Below are 25,902 nucleotides of genomic sequence, written 5' to 3' on the forward strand. Positions count from 1 at the left end.
ATATGTATATATGTATATATGTATATATATATATATATATATATATGTATATATATATGTATATATACACACACGCACACATTCATTTAGAAGGCAGTTGTTTGCATGGTGTTTAATCAGAGAGGCTTAGCATGTTTGAAGTCTGCTGACAGATCAGTTCACTAAATCCTGCATCAATCCTGCCCATCAGAGAGCCACTGGCTTTATCTTGAGATACAGAGAGCGGCAGCTTTTGTTTTCTTTATTTTTTGACAGATTACATTTAAGGAAGGGAATCAGGCATTTCCACAATCAATTGTTCTAATCAGCAAGGACTGTTAATCCAGAGCACAAAGTAGTGTTCAAAAAGAGAAGGGTGATGGAGAGCCAGTAGCTGAAATGATGCATTACAAAGCTGTGGCATGCATTATCTTCATGATAGCAGGCCATGAATGAAACCTAATTTACTGGCTATGTCAAGAATAATAGAATAACAGCAAAAGTTTTTTTTAGATGGAAAATAACTACTGGCAATAGATATTATTTTCTCTCCATTAAACCCTTCTTAAAGACATGCAGCCTACCCTGTCTCCTAAACAGAAATGATGAGAAGTATGAGTGCTAAGTTGTAGATCAGTTCAGCCGTGGAATTCTGGTGTTACAAATGGAAAATGGAATGTGAGCAACGAACATAATTAGTGTTTTAACAAACAGGTGTTGCATTCAAAAATCACTTCTGCATTAAGATAAAGTACATGATTTAATGGCATGACTGTTGAGGGATAACTGAAAATGAAGAGCAAATGGGAACCCTGAGTAGTTTGGTGGCAGGAACAGGCGGGTCCAATATCTGGCCACTAACACAAATGTAGATATTCAAGCACAGTTAAACATGCATATCTAACTCTGTATGTGAACCCACATGTCTATAGAAAATTGTGGAGACAATAGAGCTACAAACTAAACAAACCTTGTTCTACACCAAACTCTCCCTCCATCACGCATGACTTCTACTCATTATAATGAGCCATTTATTACAGGTATAGTACTCACACGAAATACAAAATCATACATCACATAGGGTACAACATTTGCGTACAACATGCATGCAGGCAGTGCATATACAAAACAGAAGACAATTCTGTACCTTTAAATAAATACTTATATTCAACTGAAATTAATTTGCTTTTTGTATTCAAATAACATAACCAAGCAAATAAGTTCACATTGAAGAGTATGGGGATAAAATAATCAAAGAACAGCTACACAGAATATGAAAAAGTACATTTAGAGATGGCTCAGAGGGGGTACTGTACAGCTTTTAATCCCATTTCAGTGTTTTAAATAGCATAGTTTTACAGTTTCATTAATTGTTATATGGTACAACAGCATCGGCGACTGCCACCAAAATATAATTTTAATGAGCTGCCTCCCATTGACAAACCATTCTAACAATTCTTAGTTATAGGAATTAATGTCCACTATGGAATAAGGTGCCACAAGCATTTCAATCAATTTCTGCTCTACATTAATATAAATAAAACATTTTAATATAACAGGGAACATTCGTCACAGATGTCATTCAGAAAAAATAACCAAGCAGAGTGTGGGGAAAGTGTTGGAGCACGAATTTGCCAATAGAGAAAAATGCAAACTCGGTGACTGTATAGCACAGATGCAGGAAATGTATGTTGACTCTGCTCTGGATGAGAGGTCTTCACTGAGACAAAGCTATATCTACCCGATAAGGTTAAAATGGCCTCCATAGGGCGACTCGGCTGCAGGGTAGCGATAAATGAGAATATTGTACACAAAGACTCATTCCAGGACAGGGGTCTGATTCACTTGCAAGTTAATGTACAACATCCAAATTGTTCTCAAATCCAGGCAGGCTTAAACTGAGGTGAGATCAGTCAGGCTGGGAGTCAATACACAATCCCATTTCCCATATCTACCAAGGCTTTTGCAAATCAGTCTTACTGAAAAAAGAATTATTTGCGAATCCATTGAGTCTCAGTTGGCATGACATCACCTTCAGTACCCCCCCACACAATACCACACCCATATACACTGGTATCTGCAGCCAGACAAAAGCATGAAGGAAAATAGGGAACTGCCAAGGACATATCATATTCCTGTTGGTCACATTCAGTGCTTGACACTTTGAAATTAACACATTAGTATTCTGTCACTTCAGCTCTGAAAATGCAAAACAAAAACATAAAAGACTTTGCATTGTAGTTAATGCTGACATATTTACATTATTCCTAACCCCAATTTTGAAGTGCAAACTAGGTTTCATTGTATAAATTTGAGAGATCTTTCTTTCCTGACTGCTTGCATCTTAAATAGTTGTTTGCATCCCAGCTTTGTCCTTAAATATTTAGGTAAAATGCACTAATGATGAAGTGTCAGATTCCATCAATGCAGGTAAGTGTTTTCTCAAAGCTGCCATGTTGCTGACATCACCAAGAAATGCTAGAGAAACACCTCTTTGTATTCAGGGTTTCTGCCATTGATGACAGGCAGACAGAGATGCATTCATGTCACATCCCTGCTATGCACAGTTGGAAACAGACATCTTTTTGTAGGCCTGTGTGTTTATAATATATATTTATATACACACATACACATGTATATATATTGTCTATGTATGTATGTATGTATGTATACATAAGAACATACTAGGCTAAATTCTAAATAAACTATAACTAAATATGGCTCTCAAAGTCCTGCCATAAAGCACTTTGAATTACTAAACACTAACTGGAGGTCATCATGGGTTTCACTTTAAGCACATGTCCTGGATGATTTACTTCCTTTCTGGTGGCAGACAATACAGCTTTGTGCTGGATGTGGATAATGAAATTAAGTCCTCTCTGCCTTGACATTGCAAAACAAGTTGATTTACACACAAGGATGTGTGGGTGCATGCAACCTGAAAAGCTTGTCAAACACCTAGTAAATCAAATGCAGCATCATCTGAGAGACAGGAATATCAAAAGAATCTCGTGAGGAGAAAGGTGTTGTCTCAAAAGCACGGTGAGCAGATAATAGGTACAGTGGCTGAATGGCATCAGAAGGGAAAAAAATAGAAATAAAGTGAAGGTGTGGGTAAGAGCCCTGCTTTAGCTGTGCCATCCAGTGCAATTTTGACTGAGTTTCCCAAGTAATGGCATACTCTGTTACTGTAGGTACTCAATCAGGAGATGGAAAGCATTAGGGCTACACCCTATTCAACAGATCATGAACATCTGCATTTTTGATGCTGTATTTGTGCTTCAATAATGTACACATTACAAATATACTATATGTGGATTATAAGCAGCCACAAGTGCAATGGACCTTTTGATCAAGAACCAGCCTAGTCAAGTAATGTATAGGTTGAACAATGCTACAGTTTAGAAGAACTATAAGCACTACTTTTCTAGAACAGTAATAATAGTTCAATATAAAAAAGGCCTAGTTACAGTTAGTATTTGAAATAAAAGCCCACTTTTTACCAGTGGGACTATACATCACAATTATCTTTCCCTCTCAGACAGTTGACATTTGTTTTTTTTCTTTTTACTGGAGTTTGCTTCATAGTGTAATGTACATTCTCAATCTTATTGTTCAAACAGGTGGCACTTTATTAAAGCAAAAACACGATCCCATTGTTTTGGAATCAAAAATTGATTCTCTGTACCAGTGACAAATAGGGGAAAACAAATAACTATGTTTGTCCTTTAAAGGAGAGAAATATAGTCTCTGGTCCTATCAAGTGCAGTGTCAAGTACTTTATAAGCTGTTCACAGGAAAGCAAACTCTCACTGGCTTTCAGCTACAGGCCTATTTAAACAGGCCTTGATAAAGTAAGTTTAAATCTTAATGTATAATAGTATGGACAGAAATGTATGGCGATATTACAAGATGAATGTTTCTAACAGACAATAAGCTTGATGTGTTTATGATCAAATATATATGTCTGAGGAAGATTAAGACAAAACATGAAGCAGAAGAACAATTCTTTACAAGATACAACTGATTCAATACATTCAAGATACACATCCTCTTTAAAATGAAAATTAAATGAGAAGGCTCTTGTCAATAAGCAGATTTATCTGAGCTGTATGAACTTGTACAGGAGTAGAACATCTGCAACAGACAGGTTAGTCTAGTCACGCTGCATCAACTGCCATAGATCCAGCAAGAGCCGGCATTGTCTTCTGTGTGGTGAGGGTGCAAGGACCATCATGTAAACCCACCTTACTCTACAGTGCTGAACAGCCGTGATGAGGTGTATGTGTCTATGCGCGTCTGTGAGGCCTTGACAGTATTAGAAAACTATTCAAAATTACCTTGAAGGAAAACCGAAATGCTTTAAAAATTCTCAAAATCACACTTCACAGAGAGTGTTTATGGCTGTCCAGTTGGAGGCACGAAGACTCAGTGGTCGGCCAGTGGAGCAGCTGTTAATAAAACAGCACGTGAAGAGAGCTGGAGTCCCTTCCTTGTCCTCATGAAGCTGAAGAGGCCTTTCAATCTCTCAAGAGGCTATTTTTAAAGTATTTAAGAGCGTTTTTACATTCAAATAAACACCATCTTGCCTCCTTCATCACACCGCTATGCTTGTAAGTCAGTACAATGTGTGATTGACTAATACTACGTTATCATTGCTCTGTATCTCCAACATTACATAATCAGTGACGCAATAATTGTAGTAACTATACACATGAAGTTAAATTCGATGTGGAATCTCATTAAGCCACTGTGCAAGTGAGTGTCATCTGAAGGGGAAATTGACAGTTTCCATGTACTACCACACAGCTCTGGTCTTTTTCTGTGTATATGCTAATGTGACAGTAGCGTTACTACGGTGCTCTTGCAAGCTGCCAAACCGAGCACAATGCCCACTGCTGTCGTTTGAGGAACGTTTTGCTTCACACAACGGGTGGCATATGGAAACTGCATCAGTGAGAAATAGCTTGACAGTTGATTATGGTTATGGCAATTGGCTTCCTCTTGGTGAAAATAAACAAAATACTGTATTAAATACAGTATGTAGCCAGTGCTCCTATCTCTACAGCATCAACAGATATAATGAGAAATGTCACAATCCAGGGCTGCACACAGAGAATTTAACTTATTTGAGAAAACGGTTGTTTTGCCTCTGGTTGTTTCCTGAGGTTAAGGCGATGTGCTGCTGTTGTACCCTTGAGCAAGGTAAATGTAAAAACAATGTGATAACATAACAAAAGTCACCCTGGACAAGGGTGTCTGCTAAGAAATTTAGTAATAATATTAATAGTAAAACTTTGTTAATTTATCTAATGAACATGTCCCTTTCTCAGGGGAACTAAAGCAACAAAACATATGTATGGTAAAATCATACAACAATATTGTTTAATGTTCTTCACACTACTGAGGCAATATGTAGGCTGGATAAGTGGAATAAAACAGTACATTGGAGAGTGAGTCTCTTCTCCTAAAGACCTGATGGTTATAAAGCTACATTTAAGAAACATGGATGAATGCCACTGATTGGAAGAAAGATACAGATGTACTATTTTCAGCAGGACCTTAAATCAATGCAAAATTTAGGATATTAGTGTCTTCTGCTTTTTCATTGTGACGTAGTTTCTCGTGCGATGAATGTATGAAAATAACTTGCAAAAACATCAACAACAATGACAACCAAATCGCCTAAGAGCGTAATTCTGTAATTCACTTGGAAAACGTTGTTTTACAGTATCTGAAGATAAGATAATTAACTGGGGCTAATCATTAATTTAATTACTGCTGTTAACAATAGGACAATGCTTCAGTTTGATTTAATTTAACACCCATTTACCTAACTGGGAAATTATTGTGAAGCTGTCAGGAAGCAAGCTGACACAGCATTAACATGCCCCGTGAAAGACAAATCTGCAGCATAATTTACTTCATACATTATTTCTGGCAGCTAATAGCTTGTCTACGCCTTTCACTCAACAACCACAGCTATCCATTATAGGTTGAATAGTTTCCATAATTTATTTTAAAAATAAATACAAATGAATAAGTTTATTTTATAATTGCTTATAATAAATAACATCTGTAATGACACAAGGTAGCTGTATATACTGCTGAGGAACAATGCTGGGTTAATGATCAAAAACTAATTTCGAAATGGGAATAGAGTACATAGTGTTTCAAATTACAATGGCTGGATCTTGAAATCTGGTACAACACAGTTTAGAGTTAACCAAGACCGGAGTGGTTTCAGATTGGGCATAGCTTCACACTTTTGGTGCTGTAGTAGCCAAATCATGAAATTAAATTACTTTAAAGGCCCATATAAAGGTGTTCCAGATATTCTAGGCAGCTATAATTACATCATCATACCAGGAATGGCAACCCTAATGTTTACCTTTACATGCATCTCTTTACACAATATAGGTTGTACCATATTGCAAATTATAAATACAATTGTGCTGTACTATACCATTAGCCAGTTTCAGCTCATTTTAAAATATATATTTTTTCTTTCCTCTCCAGATAAATGTCAAGTGACAAACATGAAGAGAAATAACTCTTTAAAATGTCAACCATCACACTGATACACAGGAAGATAAGCATGTGGTCCTTATTATTATTGGTTATGCTTATGAGCCTGCTGTGCTTTGATAAAATACACGGTGGTGTGGTGTGCAGAGATCCACGAACAACAAAACAAAACAAGTTTGTGATCCACTGTTCTAGACAATCACTCCTCGCTGGCTGGGAATCCATTGGAAGCACCACGCAGGCTTCAACGTTCCCACGCAAAGGTCTCAGTCAAAGTGACCGTGCAGGTGACCAGAGATGAGTATGCCCAGTCTGAACACTGTCCTCCTGGCTTCAGTAGCTTGGCAACATCAGCCGATAAGGTTCATCAGGTCAAAAGGGAATCGGCCTAGGTGAAGAAACTGGAGTAAAGCCATCGATCTTCAAGCCTTCTCATTCATGTGTAAGCATTAAGAAAAACAAGGGGGGGAAAAATAAAAAAATAATGACTGAACTTCATCATGTTACTTCATTTTACATACACTTCAGATGGTAAAAAGGAGATGCTCAAGACCAGTGGTTGCGTTTTCAGTGCAGGTAAAATGAGAAAGAAAAGGTGCTGCATACTATTTTGCCTACCGCAAAAAGGCCATGAAAAGCATTTTAATACTGTCCCTATGGCTAAGTTGATCATGGCTTTAATTGCAAGAGGTTATATGTTGGCCATGTTCCCATGGAGAGATTATATATCCATCTATATCTATGTATATATATATATTATTATTTGCGTAAACCCATGTCATCTATACCTCATGAAGCAGTTTACATGCTCCAGGGCCACTCTATAATAGAAAACAGACTTTCTGCTTTTTTCCTTTCAAAGTGGAAGCTCTTTATGTAAGAGCTTGTAAGTATACCATTAATGCATACCTCTCTGAGCACTACAGTACAAATACTCCTTTCAAGAGAAACCATCTTGATCCAAAACAGTTGCTGAGAGAATACACTTATTTTAGTAACAGAGTTCAGCAGGAGTTCATAATATCCCCATGGTATTTTATTTTGGACCAGAGAGCTTGTGTGTTGTTATCACCATATATACAAAATCCCTTGCCAGTAAAACAGGTTGAGGTTTACCTCCCTAGGGATCATGGGTATGTTTATCAACACAGAATCTTCTGTACTACTGAATATTGTGTGACATTTTATGCGCCATTTACACGTTTTTATTACCATCACTATGAGTCATTCAAAATCATTGGCATTTTTGCAGGAAACATGAAAGTTAATTATCTGACAAATGACAGGAGTATATTCCTTCAAAATGTGATTCATTAAATGTGTGCACTTTTATAAAAATATATTTCAGTTTATTGAAGAGTTAAGACAAACATCAGCTCAGAAGGGAATGTATGTGTGGAAAAGAAGGAAAAGAAGAAAGTTAAGAATAAGCGTTTTTAAATTTAGTTTTTCCTGTAAGAAGTGGTACATTTATCTATTATGTGAGATCAGGCTATCAGAAGTCATTCCACTTTCATATGAATGTGGAAATAAAACATGCTTTCCAAATATCAAACTATAAAAACATATATAAGGTATAAGGTATTATGTCTGTATTAAATTCTTATAAAAGCAAGACAAAAGGACCTACACTAATGTGAAGAGTTGATCTGTATTTGTTCATAAATTGTATTACTTTCTTAAAAGTTTAATTTCCACAAACTGAACTGTACGTTTCAATAATAATAATAATAAGTTGAACAGCCAGCCAAAAACAGGCCATAAATCGGACTGAATATTATGCTGAGTGCCTCTTAGGAGTCGAGAGATTGTTTCAGTCACAGGGGGAACAATTAATCAAATTGAAAATGGTTACACAACTCAGCACACAGTCATCATCATCTTTGTATGCAAAACACTGAGTTATGTCATACTGTACTCAAAATGTATGTTACACATGATGCGTGCAATAAAGAAAGGAACATGGCTGTGACTTATAACTGAATAAGACTTTTGATACCGGGCGGCTAAAGAGAAGCTTGCTTTGGAAATGGGATTGTCTCAGCATTCTTTAAGGCTGAAAATAATCCCAGTGTCTACCGAGTGCTGACAGAAACCATGTAGTTCAGCACTAAAAGGATTTTCTATTTCAACAGCTTATAAAATTACAGGAATGAAAGCGCACCATCATTCCACCAAAAACGGAACTATACAAAACCACTCCCCCCTCTACCTTATACCACTACGGTATAGTAACTCTACCTTTATAATTTTTTTTATGATTTGGACATATTCTTTCTAAAATCAGAAGTCCTTCTGTAACAGTGTACATTATATTTTGTTGAATCAATGTATCAGCTGACAGAAACTGTTCAATTTTCCTGGGGCTACAAAACTGTGCAAGTCATCTTTTAGGTTTTATTTGGTAACAAGTCTACATTCTGCCTACTTGTTTCCTGATCAAATTATGAAGATGCCAATGATTATGAGAATGATTACAGGAAGAAAAATAAAGAACTCACTGTTGTGCTGGTGGTGTAAGAAGAAACAGAAAAATAAGCAAGATTTCAGTAGCTTTTGGTATTTTAAGTGCAACACATGACATCTTTAAGACCAAGAGGCATCATGCTGAAAGCAAAAGACAGCAACTGCAGCAAATAATAATGGAATCCCCCCAAATTATGCAGAAGATGCTAGGCTATACCTCGTCTCTAATGAGCCAACTTCTCATCTGTTACTGCCAGGAGGAATGGCAGCCGCCTCTCAGCATGCTTCCAGTTTGAAATATCATTTACAAAGGGCTTCGTGATCCGACTATAAGACTTCAACTGCATTTCAGCGCCTTTCTGCTCTAGTCTAGAGCATGCTCATTTTCCCTCCCCTGACTGTTGAATCTGAAATTAGACTTCTTTGTAGGCACAGAACACATTAAAGTTTGCCACAACCAAAGACCACATTTATTAGTGTTTTCTTCTTTCATCTGTATGTGCTTCTTGCTTCTCAAACCAAGACACTAGATAAATACACTGTAGATTTCACTGTTGCCCCCATGGCTGTCAGGAAATTAAGAGAATCGAAAAGGCCTGCGTAGAAGTAGGATGATCTGAGCTGTTCCAGAATGTTCAAACAAAATGAATAAACTACAGTTCTGACTTTCAGAATCAACTAATGTTAACCTGATTATTGTGCAAAGAGTTTGGGATACATAATGTGAGCCTTATATATCAACAGATGTTTAAAGAAATTTGTTTTTCAAGAATGTCCTATAAGTGTGAATCAAAAGATAGAAAACTATCAGTCCCAAATGAATGGCTTTCCATATAATAACTAGGCAGTTGCTATTTTGGGTCTGGGAGAAGACTGGTGTCCATCAGTAGGTGCTGTGTACGAGTTTAAATCCTCAGCTTCTGTTTATCCTAATCTGGATTCCCAATGTGAAAGGAGAGATGGTCCACTTTGCATCCATCTTGATAGATGCATGCTTGATTCTCCAGAATTAGTGCAAGACATGTAGTGGTGAGTCTGTTTGAATGCTAACTTGCAATTACAAAGCCAGAAGGTGAGAGCGAGGCATCATATTGCAATTATTACTTCCAAACTTAAGAAATGACTGAACATGTCAGCACCGTTGCTCTGATCAGCCTGCATGACAAAACACACGATCTACCAAGATCTTTCATACTTTACCTGACTGAAAAGTAGTAGTGTTAATATTAGTATTATTAAGCTATTCTGTGGGAGTAAAGAACTGTCACAAATACAGTTTCTCTCTATTGACATTGTTAGTTGTGAACCAATCTACTCCAAAACTTGCCTTTTTGGGAATTGTATTCAAATATTTAGCTTTCTTTAATACAGGATGAGAGCACCTTGAATTATTAATGTATCAAATTAGAAATTCAAACTATTTAAATTACAGCAAGAGTTATACTCCTTTAATTTGGCACAAGAAAAACAGTTGGAAGATGGATGCAAGTGGAGCTGCAAGTCTGTTTTCATTTTTTTGCTTTTAATATTAGTGTCCAGTCATTAAAATAGCGGTCGGAATTGAAAACTAGTGTGGATTACTCCCAGGGGGCAAGTACAAAGAAAATCCACACCATTCACATCAGATTTGTTTGCACATAGATTAATAATACTGTGATAACAAGAAAACTGGATGTTTGCACACCGCGAGTCAGTCACCAGAGAAAGAGGGTATTTGCTCGTTTATTGCCTGAAAACAGAAGGAAATGGTCCATTAGCCATCAAAGGGATGACTTTGAGATGGGGAGGGAAGGTTGATGGCAGAACGAGGGATGAGCAATCCTGGACAGGCTGAAAGAAAAGAGCATCTCTGGCAACAGAGGACAGGGTCAAAGCACACTCACTGTGCACAGGGGCTGAGAGGTCAAAGTGGATTATCTCCCTATACACTGACCTCCGGATCTCTTGGGGGCCTTGACATTTAATGTATGTCAGGTCATTAGTGAAATGAGATTGATTGGATTGATTTCACTAATGGATAGGCACTAGAGTGCATCTGAAAAGGTGGTAATTAAATAACACACCTTGCTTAATTTAATTCTCACCTTTGCTGGAGGAGTTATTTGTATATATATATATTTCAGCATCCATATAACCGTTTCTGTCATTTCATTTATATATAAGTAACATAATTTGGCACAATGAATGGAGCGCCTGCAGGACAGAATCAGATACCTCTTTCTATGGGTCAGGCCTGTTCCTTTGTCATAAGTGATCTCTTCAAAGAGAAGCACTTTTTCTGCAGATGATCAATGCCTTCACCTATGCCGTAACAAATGGTATGGATATGGAGGAACTTCTCATTTTACAAATGTATACCGTGCAGTTGATGTTCGTTGTTGCAAGTGTGCATGCAGTGCTCAGCAGATTGTAAATGTCACACAGGCTAGAAGTGCAGGTCATGAGATGTACATCATTGAGGATGGGACAGCAAAAAATAAATCAACCAGCTCTGTAGGGTAAAACAATAAATGGATTGGTATTCTTTTTTTCTCCATATTTTGGTTACAGAGAGAAGGGAGACTGTTGACAGTCTAATTCAAAGATGGGCTTGCAAATCCTACAAGGTCACAGAGAGAAGATTATGGTCCAGATTTTCCATGGAACGTGTGATGAAATGTTGGGCAGGCAGTGCAAGAGTTGACAGTGGATTAAGAGACTGGATTGAAAGATTAAGGCTTTTTACAAATGTTTCCCCCCTTTTGGACCAAGAGGAGATCCCTATCAAATAATACAATGGAGAGGGCTTTGGAAGATTAAATACAAAGAAAGGGACAAACTCCTTCACTTTAGTGGTTGCCATTTCTTAAAATAAAACATCTGTACAGGAGAAAATGTGCATCTAAGGAAGCCGCCTGATTCTAATAAATCTTGTAAAATGTAATAAAAGGCTTCTTTGCTAAAAGCCATATTCAGAAAGGATGCACACCAAGAGAAAGTTCACTAAATGAAGCAATAGCAGTGCTGTTTCTGAGCCCAATGAACAGAATCATTAACAATTACAGATATAATTGTTAGAGCACTTGCCAGACATCTGATTGCATGGACGAGGTAATCCACAACACAGATGTGCATTGCAGCTCCAATCCAACATAAGATATACTAGTACAGGTCTTGCCCTTGGTGTTATTTGAAGTTTTCGCCAAATAAATTTGGAATAAAGGGGGGATATTTAGCAATTACCAGTAAGGAGAAGAAAAAAAAAAAGCTGGTTCTGGGCAAAAATATTGTGCACATTCAAACTCACGGAGACGGCTGAAAGATATTGTACAATAACAAGGATGGTAAAATCTACTCCACAGAGCTCAAACATAAAAGTCCCAAGAAGTATACCTATAGCTCTCCTTTTTTTCTTATCACTCATGACTGACATATCCATCTACAATTCACACAACCATTTCATATACCATAGAACACTAGTTGTGGTGTAAGATAAAAAGGCAATACGTTAGCAAAGGCTTAAAAGGTATAGTGCATTACAGCATGGAAAGACAATTGTTTAATTTAAAATCCTTGATCAATACAATGATTTTCTTTTTGCTTTGTAATTCTTCCATTGGATTGGTACGTCATCTTCATTGTGCTGAGGCCAGTTTTCTGATCAATGCCTATTTGGAGTGTGGCCCTGAGGCCATTTTAGTGAATGCACATAGAGAGTGCCACGAGGAATATCTTATAGACATTACCAATATGATTCGATTTTGTTTGTCGTTTTACAGCTGAAAGGACTGTGTTTGAAAAGCATGGTGGCTAATGTAAAAAAAAACTATTACTACTATATATATATATACACACACACACACACACACACACACACACACACACTATTAATACTTAATATTTAAAACAATATTGTTATTTTAGAATAATTATATTGGGGATATTGTTTAGAATGGACATTTTGAATCAAGAACTGCACTTTAAACTTTAAACACCAATTTACAAAGCAGTCTTTTTCTTCAGTGCTGGACTACCAAGATTACTACATCAATTAACATTTGAACATGGACTGAAAATATACACAACAGTAGAAACAAGACAACAGAATCATCCTTGGTTGTTACTTGTAAATATAATAAGCGTAATAAATAATTCACTGATGTGCTTAAAAAAGTGCATCAATAGACCAAGACATACTGTATTAGCCCTATACTTGTTAAAATACACATTCAAATGTATAGTAATATTTATACTTATACTATTATTTATACTACTTGTTATTACCACGTCAAACATTTTGGCTAAAAAAAAAGTCAAATAAAATAAACGTATGTATGAATGAAAAGGCCTCCAAGATCCAAAAAATTTGAAGGATATGTTTTTATAATTTTAATACTTAGTAGTAGTCTGCTACAGAATAAATCAAATCAAGTCATGGGAGATTCTCAATACGGTGGCTAATTATTAAAAGGTCAATTCATTATATCTTTAAATTGAACCTTTGCCAAGACAATAAACAAGCTATATTTAGCAACTCACATTTTATCCAGAATGCATGCCTGCCTAGACCACTGTACTTTAACCCTTAAGGAAGGTTTTGCCAAAGCTTCAACAAATACACAGAAATACCAAAGTATTTCTGTTTTTCCTGACTCTGATAGCTAAACTGCAGTAATATAGAACAGGTAAACTGAGGACAGCTCTTGGTTTTATAGAATACAAAAAAGACTACCTGTCTATAAATGTCTTTGATAATTTACACTATAAGAAGTGACTATTCGTTTATTAACCCAGTGGTGACTATCTTATTAGATTTTTACTATATTATAAAGAATAAAAAATACATAACTGTATGAATGCCACATAACAATGAAAAAAGTTTCACTGGCCCCATAGAGAGACAGTGACATGATTCCGTATTTGTTTTCAATGCAAATTATTCAAGGAAACAAAAATGTGTTTTCAGGCCTCTGACTTCAAAAGCAGTACATTTTCACAATACTTCTGTCAAAATAAAAGCATCCCTAATCCCAGAGATCCAGCTATGGCAGACACAACATACCATTTCCTGCACTTAACAGAAACCGGTTGCAATTAAACATTTAAATTGCAGCTCCACAGGCAAACTCTGCTTTGGATAATAAAACTGCAACTGTTTCTGACAGCCAGTCTCTGTGTAAAAAACACAAGAGAAATCCAATTTAAAAAATTTCCCTACAATGAAAATGCTACCATTCAAGTTCACAAACACAACTAATGGAGACATTTTGCACATTAAAAAAATGCATAAAAAATTTCAGAAATGCATACAACCAGATCAAGGTTATATTTCTTGACTTAGAATTGGTGGGTAATGTATGATGTGTCAAACCCTTCCCTGCAGTTCTCTACTGTCTTTTTCACAATGTAACTACTATAATAGGATAAAAAATGCTCAGACATTTTTTTGATCACTTGAAAAGACATTTTTTTATGAGAAACTATATAGCCGATTTGGAAGTCTTTGGTCTTAATATCCTCAGGCAAGAACTGGTTAGTGAATAAGTTAACATCCACACTCAAACACCCTTCCCTGGGAGGAGCACTTTGGGGTGTGCAGACACATCCGTTGCTTTACCTGTGAGAATGTGTGCATGTTAAAAGTTTGGGTTGGGCTTCACTCCACACAGCAGAAACTGTGAGGGAATAAGATTCTTCTTTGAATTCTTCTTTTTAGTTCAAGTTCTCTCTTCTCCATGAAACACTCAACATTCTCTCTTCACAAAATAAAAGAATGTGTAATACTGTATAGAGAGAATATAAGAACAAATATAAGTGCCCATATTATTTGAAGGAAAAACCTATTGAAAGTTCAAAGCCAAATGTAATGCCCATTTAAATAGAATATGCCTTGGAGACCTACTTATCATTAGGAGAGATTTATGAACAGATGACTCAAATTAACAACAGATCTCAGTCAGAACTGGAAACTTCACAGAGAGAAAAAGTTACATCTCTGACGTGGTGGTATTTACAGCAGAACACTAGGGAGTTGATAAAAAAAAAAAAGTGCTCGAGGGGAACTGGAGTGAAATGCCCTTTACCTTCCTCCTATTTATTTGGGAAAGTCTTCCCAGAAAAAAAAAAAAAAAAAATCCCCTTGCATGTCCAACTCTGTACCATAATAAAACCGTTCACGTCCTGCTGAATTTGCCGTGTCTACATTTTCAGTCTGCACTCATTTATATAATTTATGTAAAGTAGATATGCATGTATTATCCTATTACTTACACAGCACATTCTCAGGCAATGCTACTTTCACTGCTGCCAAGAATTACACATCAACATTTTAATGTACTTTTGAACAACTTGAACAAACCCAAAACCCAAGAACAAATAATTATTTGTTTCAGATTCAAAAATAATAATTTCTGAATAGAAAGATAATCAACTAGATTCTATTCACAATTTTGAAAACTTATATGACATTTAAGTGTAGTTTAGTGTTGTTATGATTACCATTGTTTAATCTGGAGAAAAGTAGTGAACTGCTTAATGCGTGTCCCGTTTCACACGATTTACTGACCTGCTATATGAGGAGATCAATATTTATTATGTAGAAAGCACAAGGGAATCAAAGGAGAGCAACACAGAATGAGAAAACACTCCTTTCTCATGTCAACTGGAGTATAAAAACAAACACAATGTCACAAATAATACCATTGGTTTTAAATTGAATCCTAATAATTCTGACAACTTTAGCAGCTCCCCAATTCATGTGTCCACCAAGGTTGGGGTAATTCCAACAAAAATGTTATACTTTTTTTAATTGAGCAATTCCAATTTGAATTCTTAATGATTCCAGTCTTTGGAATTGGAATTGAATTGGAATTAAGCTGGAATTGAATTTGTAATTGTCAGTATCTTATACTTCAGAATTTGAATTGGAAATGCTTTTCATGTGCCTTGTTTTAATCATTTTACCCTTTTTAATCCATTATGAATCCTCTATAATTATGTATTATCTGTTCTTAAACTACTTGATTTTGTAATAATTGTGTTTTCATCACATTTTTCAATTATTTAGACAATGTTTACAAGACAATGTTATATTATTAAAATTACACGCAAATGCTTCTCAGCAGCTTCTCAGGTCAATTTTTCCTGGCCTCCTAGCAACTGGGGAATTTATATTATCTGAATCTCAGCCAATGAGTTCCTCATCCACCTAATAGACACTCATACAAGACAGTGTCCTAGTCCTGCCCTCTTGTTGGGAAGGATATATCACAAGAACCATCTCAATTACTTGCAATTACCCACTGTTCTAAAACTTACTATATAAGGACTTATCTCGCTCTCCTTATTTGTTGGGTAGAAGGATTGTGGTGGTTTTGACTGTGTTAACATCATTTTTTTTTAAGGATTGCTTGTGTTTTTGACTTTGACTGTTACTGAGAACCCTGATTTTGTGATTGAACCTGAACTGGCTGAGGACCCACTGCCTACCAATTTAGACAAACACTTTCACAATGTCAGAGAAGCCTCTGGTGTTTGATCACTTTGAAAACTTAAGTGATGGTAATTAAGGAAACCGTTAAGGATTAAGGAATTGGTGTGGGAAAAACATCGAATTGGAATTGAGTTTGCAGAATTGATCTGAATTTGGAACTGAGATTTATTGAATTGAAAAGGAATTTAGGAAAGTGTTTTGGATAATGAATTGATTTGATGGAATTTAAAGGGATAATTGGAATTAAATTAGTGGAATTGACCCCAACCCTGGTGTCTAACTGTATAGGTCACGTTGAGCTGCTACACATTTTCTCCTGATTAAGAATGGAGAATGAGGACCTTGCATTGATGAAATACACTCCAATTTTCATCTAGTTTCTAAATGGTTCATTTCCCAGCTCCACTGTGATGGGTTTCAGCCTCTATCCTGACACAAAGGTTATTCAGAGAAAATAAAAAAGAACAGACCTTGATTTTGCACATGCATAAAAGGGCTGCTGTAGGTTTTTACTTTCATGTGCAGAAAAGAAAAGAAAACTCTAATTGATCCTGCTTTGAAAGCCAGTCCCTTACAAATGCATGTAAGTGTGATTGGTAGGAAACACACTTCTCAAGTGTTGCCATATCTCTCAATAACGGTACTGTCTGAGCAAGAATCATGTGGGGGGAATAAAAAAATAAATAAAAAAAAGAGAAAATCTATTTTGGTCCCTGTGTAATGTAATACCACAGGTCTTCTAAACACTTTCATAACAGGAGAAACTGTCATACACCAGTAAAACTGGATAGGTCATGTTCAACAGAAACTCCCACAATTACAGAACTGTTATTAAGCATAACATTTTTATTACCCATTGCTTTCTTGGAGCATTTTGAGTAATGGAAAATGCCCTCTATATAACAGACCTTTTAGAAACATCCTTAAAACTTTAAATGATAACTACTACTGTAACAATGTGCACTATGGAAAACGAGAATGCACATTTCTTGGGACAGCAGTTAAAAGCTACTATTACTACCTCCTTGAATAAAAGCATTACAATTCTATATAGTTTTCAAGGAAATTGCTTTCAACTGATTAATGAGATGTGTTCCCTACTTTCATCTCTTCCCCTCAATTAAAAACTGTTTAATCACATTGCAGACTTTAATACAGGATGATCACACAGGCAAGAACCTACATCTGTGTATTGTTTCACAAATCTGAATGGGACAACAGTCAGTGGGGCAACTAACAACAGTCTTTGCTCAAATGTTTCAACTGTAAGTAACATTCAAAGGCCAGAACAGTCTTTGCTCAAATGTTTCAACTGTAAGTAACATTCAAAGGCCAGCACAGCGATTAATAACAAATGCAGCAACCATTAAATCAAGAGAGAATTATATGAAGCCTATATTAAAAAATAAAAAATAAACTTGTTGGAAAACAAAATAAATTCTGTGGGTTGGCATTAAGTAATTTTAAAATATAGCATTCCATGAATAGCAGAAGAAATACAGTGAGGCATGCTAATGACTTTTAAATGAAGTGAGCTGAAGGGAAAATTCAGAAAGTGGGGAGAAAAAAAACAATACACAAGCCTCAGGGGAAGCCACAGACACAGTGTTGATGTGCTCCTAATAACACAGCAGAAAGTCACCTTCCCTTGCAGCACAAAACTGGGAGGGATCGATCTCTTCTTACCTTTTCTTCGTCAGCAGGTGCTTCTTGGCGCTGGAGCTGCTTGGAGATGTTCTCCTTCAGGCACTGGCAAACCCTCCTTTTCTGCTCCGCCGAAAAGGCTTCCAAACTCAACAAGCACTCCGACGACTTCTGATGCAAAAAAGGAAAACACACACACAAGAGGTCATTACCAGCGGCGCACAAGTTTCTATTACTTTAGTGAATGTTCCTATTTTAATGGGGTGTCTCCAGTCCCGAGTGCTTTGTGCTTATCTGAGTGTGAAAGGAAAGCACTCACTTCTGTTGGGGAGAGAGACAGAATGGGGGAGGAAAAAGAAGGAACTCTCTCAGCTGACAATGTTGGTTCCAGCATTTGTTGTCAGCAGACAGAGATACACAAACTGTACGTAAAGGGTAAATTGAAGTTTCAATGCAGAAAATACAGCAAAGTCTTCAGCAGTTAAAAACTGTTTCCAAAGGTATCCTGTGCCAGTTGCAATTTAATTGAAAGCAAAGAGCTTTTTCTAGAGAACAGAAAAATATCCTGGATTTACATTCATAAATCACTCAGTCGGCATTGTTTCGTTTTTAATTTCCTTTTTAATATCTTGGTCTTTGTTAAGCAGATGCCATTTAGGCTACTGACTTTCATTCAAATATATTACACTGTATTATCCTGCAATCTTGTAATTCAAAACCGAGTCAAAACTTGGAACATATTAATATAATATCAATCTATGACAAAAAAGCATTTCTAAATGTTAAACAAGCAAATACAGGGACTGATGTCTGGTACATGAATAATTATAAAAGATCTAATATGATTTGAAGATCGCACATTTTACAAAACTTGCCATACCTTTCGGAAAGGTCTAGCCAATATTCTAGCTGATACAGAGGTATTATTCACTAAATTATATCAAATTGCAGACAAGAAAAATGTATATGAAAGTGATTGAGAAATTAGTAATAGCAGTAAGATCACAATTGTTTCCCCACAGATTAATATATTAGTTGAGTCCTATTATAGTAATAAATAATGTTAAAGAAACCAAACCAGTGTATAAAGGCACTTATACTCACTGAAGAGCAGCATTGCTTTAAAGTTGACTGATACACATGGAGTTTAAAATGAACAGAATTGATCGTTTTTAGATTTCTAGCCTGTTGTATTGAATTACTGTTTCCAACAAGTAAATTACCTTTGCCTGGACACTACAAAAAAATGGGGCATTAAAAAATAACAGTCCCTTCTCCTCATTGACATTTACCATTGGAACATTTTGGAAAGGATTTTTAATACAACCCTACACTCTACACTACACTCAGTTAAAATATGCTGTGCTGCCCTAGCAAATTGTGTTGCTATAAATAATAGGTGGGGCCTCTATTTTGAAAAGGTTATCAGTGTCCCAAAAACAAACTTCCCTTTTTCACACTAACTGATTGAGAAAGACCTGAACCAGCTTAAGCAAACAAGCAAACAAACAAACAAACATCCATCTTACAAAGGTCACACTGTTACATCAGCAGATTGTTATATCATACCCTGCAGAACACTACCTTTTTCTTATGATCTGCATCTTTGACCGATCCCTCATTAACTTGGACATCACACAACTTAAGCTTGCTACACTCCAGAGCTGTGAAACTGACCGACCCTTATGTCTACAGTTGCATTCGTCTGACTAAATCTTTTGCTAAAGGCATGTTTTGTTTATGAGAGTGTTTCTTTTTGACCGGTGTGAAATACAGACTTTGTAAAACTTCTATGAGCGCCGATGCAGAGGACGTTTTTTTCTTCCCCAAAAGAAACCCATTAAAAGAATTTTAGAAGTTGACAGTAATGCATAGACATTCAAAAACAGATGGTTCTTTCCAGAATTAATTTAAAGGCTTTACAGAAGCAAAGTTCAGTTAAGTCAGATGTATTTGCCACTGGTGACAGTGGTTAATGCAGATTTGTCATTATTTTGTCAGTATAGGGCTTCATGACGCCAGCCCAAATGCTCTTTGTCCAGCGGATCACCGTACAACTGATCATTTGCTCCTTGATCTATGCTGCTATTTTTGTATCCAGGATCATGCTATCAGAGAGCTCTCATAACTCACAGACAAGCCTCCTTAACTCCAATGTGCATTATTGCTGATGACATCATCTCCCTAACCACTTGACATACCCTCGACAAATGAATTTTAGCAAGATCAAAGCCTCACTGCCTACAGGAAAGAAAAAAATACAACAAAAAAGATAACACAAATCAAGGAACTATATATATTTTTTTAGGTTAAGAGAATTTTCAAAGGTCATCCTGCTTTTGCCATTATAATTTTACCAAAGTTTTCTCACATTTTAAAACACCTACCTCTGTTTAGCTCTGAATTTTAAGTGCAATAGTGTGGGACGTTCAGCTATTATGTAACTGGGTTTATTTCAGAAGGAGGATGCCCTAAAGGAAGAGAGATTGTCAGACAAACATCTGCTGACTTCTACAGTATGTAAATAACTTGATCCTAGGCAAATTAAGCTTATTTTTTTCACCCCTTGAAAGCACAGGATGGGAGACGGTTGATATGATTATTGCTGTTGAACTCTCCGCAGTATTTAAAATATCCTCACCACTTTAATTTGTATTTAAAACGACTGAAATAAAGAGGAGGTTTTTACTGTATAATGCTGTGTCAGTGTCATAAAGAAATCCATTTGAGTGATGTCATGTACAGCACCCCACCCCTCTGCTCCTGTTATCAAACTGGATACTGTTTGGGGCACCTCACAAAGGAGACCACCAGCCAGCTAAAGCATCTGTTGGTTTGGCCTTCGACACTATGCAGAGGGCAGAGTTATACAGTATCGTCCAGTGTATGCAAAGACATCAGGGTCACGATAAGTGAAGAGTGAAATATAATTACTAGGAATTTAGGAAATAAGCACATTTAGAGAAAACATTCAGCAAGACCCCATGAGAACTGAATCCTATACCTCTAAGCCTGCCAAAACATGCATGTAGTGTAGTGTAAGATGCCCTCAACAATAACAACAGAATAAGCATATGGTTTTCAATTACTAAAGAGTACTTATTATTCTCCATCCACCCTTAAAACAAACTTCAAACACTTTCTTCAAATTCATCACTTGCTGAGCCGTTGCTAGACACTTGACACTTCACGGCTGAAGCGTCATATGGTTTCAGTTTTTCTAGGCTGGCTAAATATAAAACAATGCTACTATGAAGCGGGCCATTAGGTTGTGATTCCCTTTGGTAGAATTCAATGTTCAGCTAGCAGAGATTATGGAGAATATGAAATGTATTATCCCGTAGCATTTTGTTTGCCTTTTACAGAAATACAGACATCTTAGGATCAGCTTAATATATATATTTGTATTGCAGTTTCTTGATTAAAACCTACATGAATTGTCTTCTACTCTGTAAATTGAGTGAGGTTTATGAAAGAGAAGACTGCACATAAATTTGGTGTAACAAGGTAATTATGTCTTTCTACAAAAGTGCAATTGCTTGACATTTACCAAACTCTTGATTTTATTTGTCTTCTCCATTTATTTTCATGCAGTTGAAGGTATCAACATATTTTCTCTATAATGTGATCAGTCACTACAGACAGGGTAATAATACATATCTGTTCATATATATTTTTTTAATGGATCAGTTAGTACATTCATAGTTCTAAATTACAAACAGATGAGAGAAAAGTAATCAATGAAAGGAAGAAAAAAAGTTATGACATTACAAAACTGTTTATACCCATCAAACAATTACTATTATTCTTTATTATTCTCAGAGTTACTGTAATCAAAGCACAGTGGTACTGAAGCAGCAGACTTAATTACACTAAGTGTGGTGGATTTATATGAACTTCAATTCACATAGGGAAAAAATAAAAGGAACACAATAAGTTCCCAGTCCTTTTACAGAAAGCAAACCAAGTGTTTTAAAGATCAACACAGCAGAGTAAAGCAATGTATCCAAAATAATGAAATACAATACCAGAATTCCCCAATAATCCATCATTCAGTCTCACTCGTCACTTACAGTTAGTATTTACTGTATTTGACTATATACAACAATTCAGTACTATTCTACTAAAGTTAGACGTGCATACACGCACACACTCATAGTTTATTTTGACAATGATTTTCATGCCATTTCTGTTTGTGGTTCGTGTGAAAAGTGTGGTTTGTGAACTCCCTTTAGAGAATAACCGAAAATAAAGCAGTAAAACAAAACATTTCAACAGCTTCACAATCTGCATAGGGCTGATAATCCATGTATTACTTAATTAATATTTTAGATCCCTAGGGTGAAATGTAGGTGGAGAAGTTCAAGACAATTTAGTGACATCGTTCTCTAACACTTCCTATTTCTTTTATTTTTCCGTTAGATGTATCCTGTTTTCTTTTCTTAGAAGAAGTACTAGGGGTAGTGACCCAATTAAGCCCACGTACCATATACGCCCACTTGCTCTTTTATTTTGAAATATGAAAAAGACAGGACATTTTAGAAGGATGATCTGTTTCAGAGCAAATGTATAAAGTTGTTATTTTCATGTTACTTTTTATTTGGAGCCAATCACATTATTTGTTCTTGAGTTATGTATGACTTTGTGCTGCCACTGTGCAGCAGCATTTTTAGAAGTTACCCCAAAACTTTGCTTTATGAGGGGCCCTGCCAAGAAGCAATTTTTCTGGAATTTGGTGACCAAACCTGGTGAACATTGATACGAATTATAAAATTAAGAGATTCATAAATCAAATTAAACCTTATAAGATGGATTTACTTTGTATTTAAAAGTACTATTTTGAGTTTCCGGAGCGAGCGCGGGACACAAAACATTTTAGAAGCTTCTTCAGATAAAACAATATTTAATGTTCTATCAATTATTATAATCTTAAAATGCAATTGTTTTTGTAATATGGGATTAAAAGGAACAGCGCCCTTGAAAAGCCTATTAGCACATGGCTTTAAAGCAGAATTATTGAATTTGTTCTACCAACAATAAAAAACATGGTATAAGTTGTAGAAAATAATGTATTTTATTAATTATAAAAATATTACATTTACGTTAACTCGATATAAAATTATTGAGGTTAATTCCCAATGGACCACTGTTGTTCTTACTAAGCCCACTAAGCCCAGAACTCATTGTAACTCATATTAAAAAAGCCTTAAATTAATTCATATTACTCAGAATACATCCTTTTCATTCATGACCTGAACTACTTATTCATCATGGGGACAAAATGGGTAGGCAGAGAAATAATTATAGGGACTGCAATAACATGATGGAAGCTTGCTGCGAATTTCATGCGGATCACGGGTGGACAGAGAAGAAGAATTTTCAAGAGTATTTTGAGAAGCTGTTTTTGCCAAAGATCTCTGACATGGGACTGCCAAGAGTTTACATTTTTGACAGTCGTGCCTCAGATATTTACCTGGCACTTGTGATCAAGGCCAGAGAAAATGAGGCTGTGCTTTTCCAACTCCCATCTCACCTCACCCACATCCTCCAACCACTGGACAAGACTGTTTGGTGAAGTCAAAAGTAAGGATGCACCAGCATGAAAATTCTGGGCCGATACCGATATCCGATATTTTCATATATATATATACACTCACCTAAAGGATTATTAGGAACACCATACTAATACTGTGTTTGACCCCCTTTCGCCTTCAGAACTGCCTTCATTCTACGTGGCATTGATTCAACAAGGTGCTGAAAGCATTCTTTAGAAATGTTGGCCCATATTGATAGGATAGCATCTTGCAGTTGATGGAGATTTGTGGGATGCACATCCAGGGCACGAAGCTCCCGTTCCACCACATCCCAAAGATGCTCTATTGGGTTGAGATCTGGTGACTGTGGGGGCCAGTTTAGTACAGTGAACTCATTGTCATGTTCAAGAAACCAATTTGAAATGATTCGACCTTTGTGACATGGTGCATTATCCTGCTGGAAGTAGCCATCAGAGGATGGGTACATGGTGGTCATAAAGGGATGGACATGGTCAGAAACAATGCTCAGGTAGGCCGTGGCATTTAAACGATGCCCAATTGGCACTAAGGGGCCTAAAGTGTGCCAAGAAAACATCCCCCACACCATTACACCACCACCACCAGCCTGCACAGTGGTAACAAGGCATGATGGATCCATGTTCTCATTCTGTTTACGCCAAATTCTGACTCTACCATCTGAATGTCTCAACAGAAATCGAGACTCATCAGACCAGGCAATATTTTTCCAGTCTTCAACTGTCCAATTTTGGTGAGCTTGTGCAAATTGTAGCCTCTTTTTCCTATTAGTAGTGGAGATGAGTGGTACCCGGTGGGGTCTTCTGCTGTTGTAGCCCATCCGCCTCAAGGTTGTACGTGTTGTGGCTTCACAAATGCTTTGCTGCATACCTCGGTTGTAACGAGTGGTTATTTCAGTCAAAGTTGCTCTTCTATCAGCTTGAATCAGTCGGCCCATTCTCCTCTGACCTCTAGCATCAACAAGGCATTTTCGCCCACAGGACTGCCGCATACTGGATGTTTTTCCCTTTTCACACCATTCTTTGTAAACCCTAGAAATGGTTGTGCGTGAAAATCCCAGTAACTGAGCAGATTGTGAAATACTCAGACCGGCCCGTCTGGCACCAACAACCATGCCACGCTCAAAATTGCTTAAATCACCTTTCTTTCCCATTCAGACATTCAGTTTGGAGTTCAGGAGATTGTCTTGACCAGGACCACACCCCTAAATGCATTGAAGCAACTGCCATGTGATTGGTTGGTTAGATAATTGCATTAATGAGAAATTGAACAGGTGTTCCTAATAATCCTTTAGGTGAGTGTATATATATATATATACACACACACACACTCACCTAAAGGATTATTAGGAACACCTGTTCAATTTCTCATTAATGCAATTATCTAACCAACCAATCACATGGCAGTTGCTTCAATGCATTTAGGGGTGTGGTCCTGGTCAAGACAATCTCCTGAACTCCAAACTGAATGTCTGAATGGGAAAGAAAGGTGATTTAAGCAATTTTGAGCGTGGCATGGTTGTTGGTGCCAGACGGGCCGGTCTGAGTATTTCACAATCTGCTCAGTTACTGGGATTTTCACGCACAACCATTTCTAGGGTTTACAAAGAATGGTGTGAAAAGGGAAAAACATCCAGTATGCGGCAGTCCTGTGGGCGAAAATGCCTTGTTGATGCTAGAGGTCAGAGGAGAATGGGCCGACTGATTCAAGCTGATAGAAGAGCAACTTTGACTGAAATAAGCACTCGTTACAACCGAGGTATGCAGCAAAGCATTTGTGAAGCCACAACACGTACAACCTTGAGGCGGATGGGCTACAACAGCAGAAGACCCCACCGGGTACCACTCATCTCCACGACAAATAGGAAAAAGAGGCTACAATTTGCACAAGCTCACCAAAATTGGACAGTTGAAGACTGGAAAAATTTTGCCTGGTCTGATGAGTCTCGATTTCTGTTGAGACATTCAGATGGTAGAGTCAGAATTTGGCGTAAACAGAATGAGAACATGGATCCATCATGCCTTGTTACCACTGTGCAGGCTGGTGGTGGTGGTGTAATGGTGTGGGGGATGTTTTCTTGGCACACTTTAGGCCCCTTAGTGCCAATTGGGCATTGTTTAAATGCCACGGCCTACCTGAGCATTGTTTCTGACCATGTATATATATATATATATCCTATAGAACGAGAGCAGGTTGAGGGGGAACTGTATTGCAGTTTGTGTGCGTCATTCATATTTTGTTAAA

General features: G+C 36.8%; 1 protein-coding gene across 1 annotated transcript in view; it reads right to left on the reverse strand.

Annotated features, from left to right (window-relative positions):
* The window catches only part of LOC136758465 (regulator of G-protein signaling 3), a 217,529-nt gene that overhangs the window by 64,994 nt on the left and 126,633 nt on the right, over positions 1–25,902 (reverse strand). The window contains exon 19 of the mRNA XM_066712845.1: positions 18,131–18,259. Within this exon, the coding sequence (XP_066568942.1) occupies positions 18,131–18,259 (129 nt within the window). The remainder of the gene's footprint in view (positions 1–18,130; positions 18,260–25,902) is intronic.

This window comes from Amia ocellicauda, chromosome 9 (genome assembly GCF_036373705.1).
Source record: "Amia ocellicauda isolate fAmiCal2 chromosome 9, fAmiCal2.hap1, whole genome shotgun sequence".
NCBI lineage: Eukaryota > Metazoa > Chordata > Actinopteri > Amiiformes > Amiidae > Amia > Amia ocellicauda.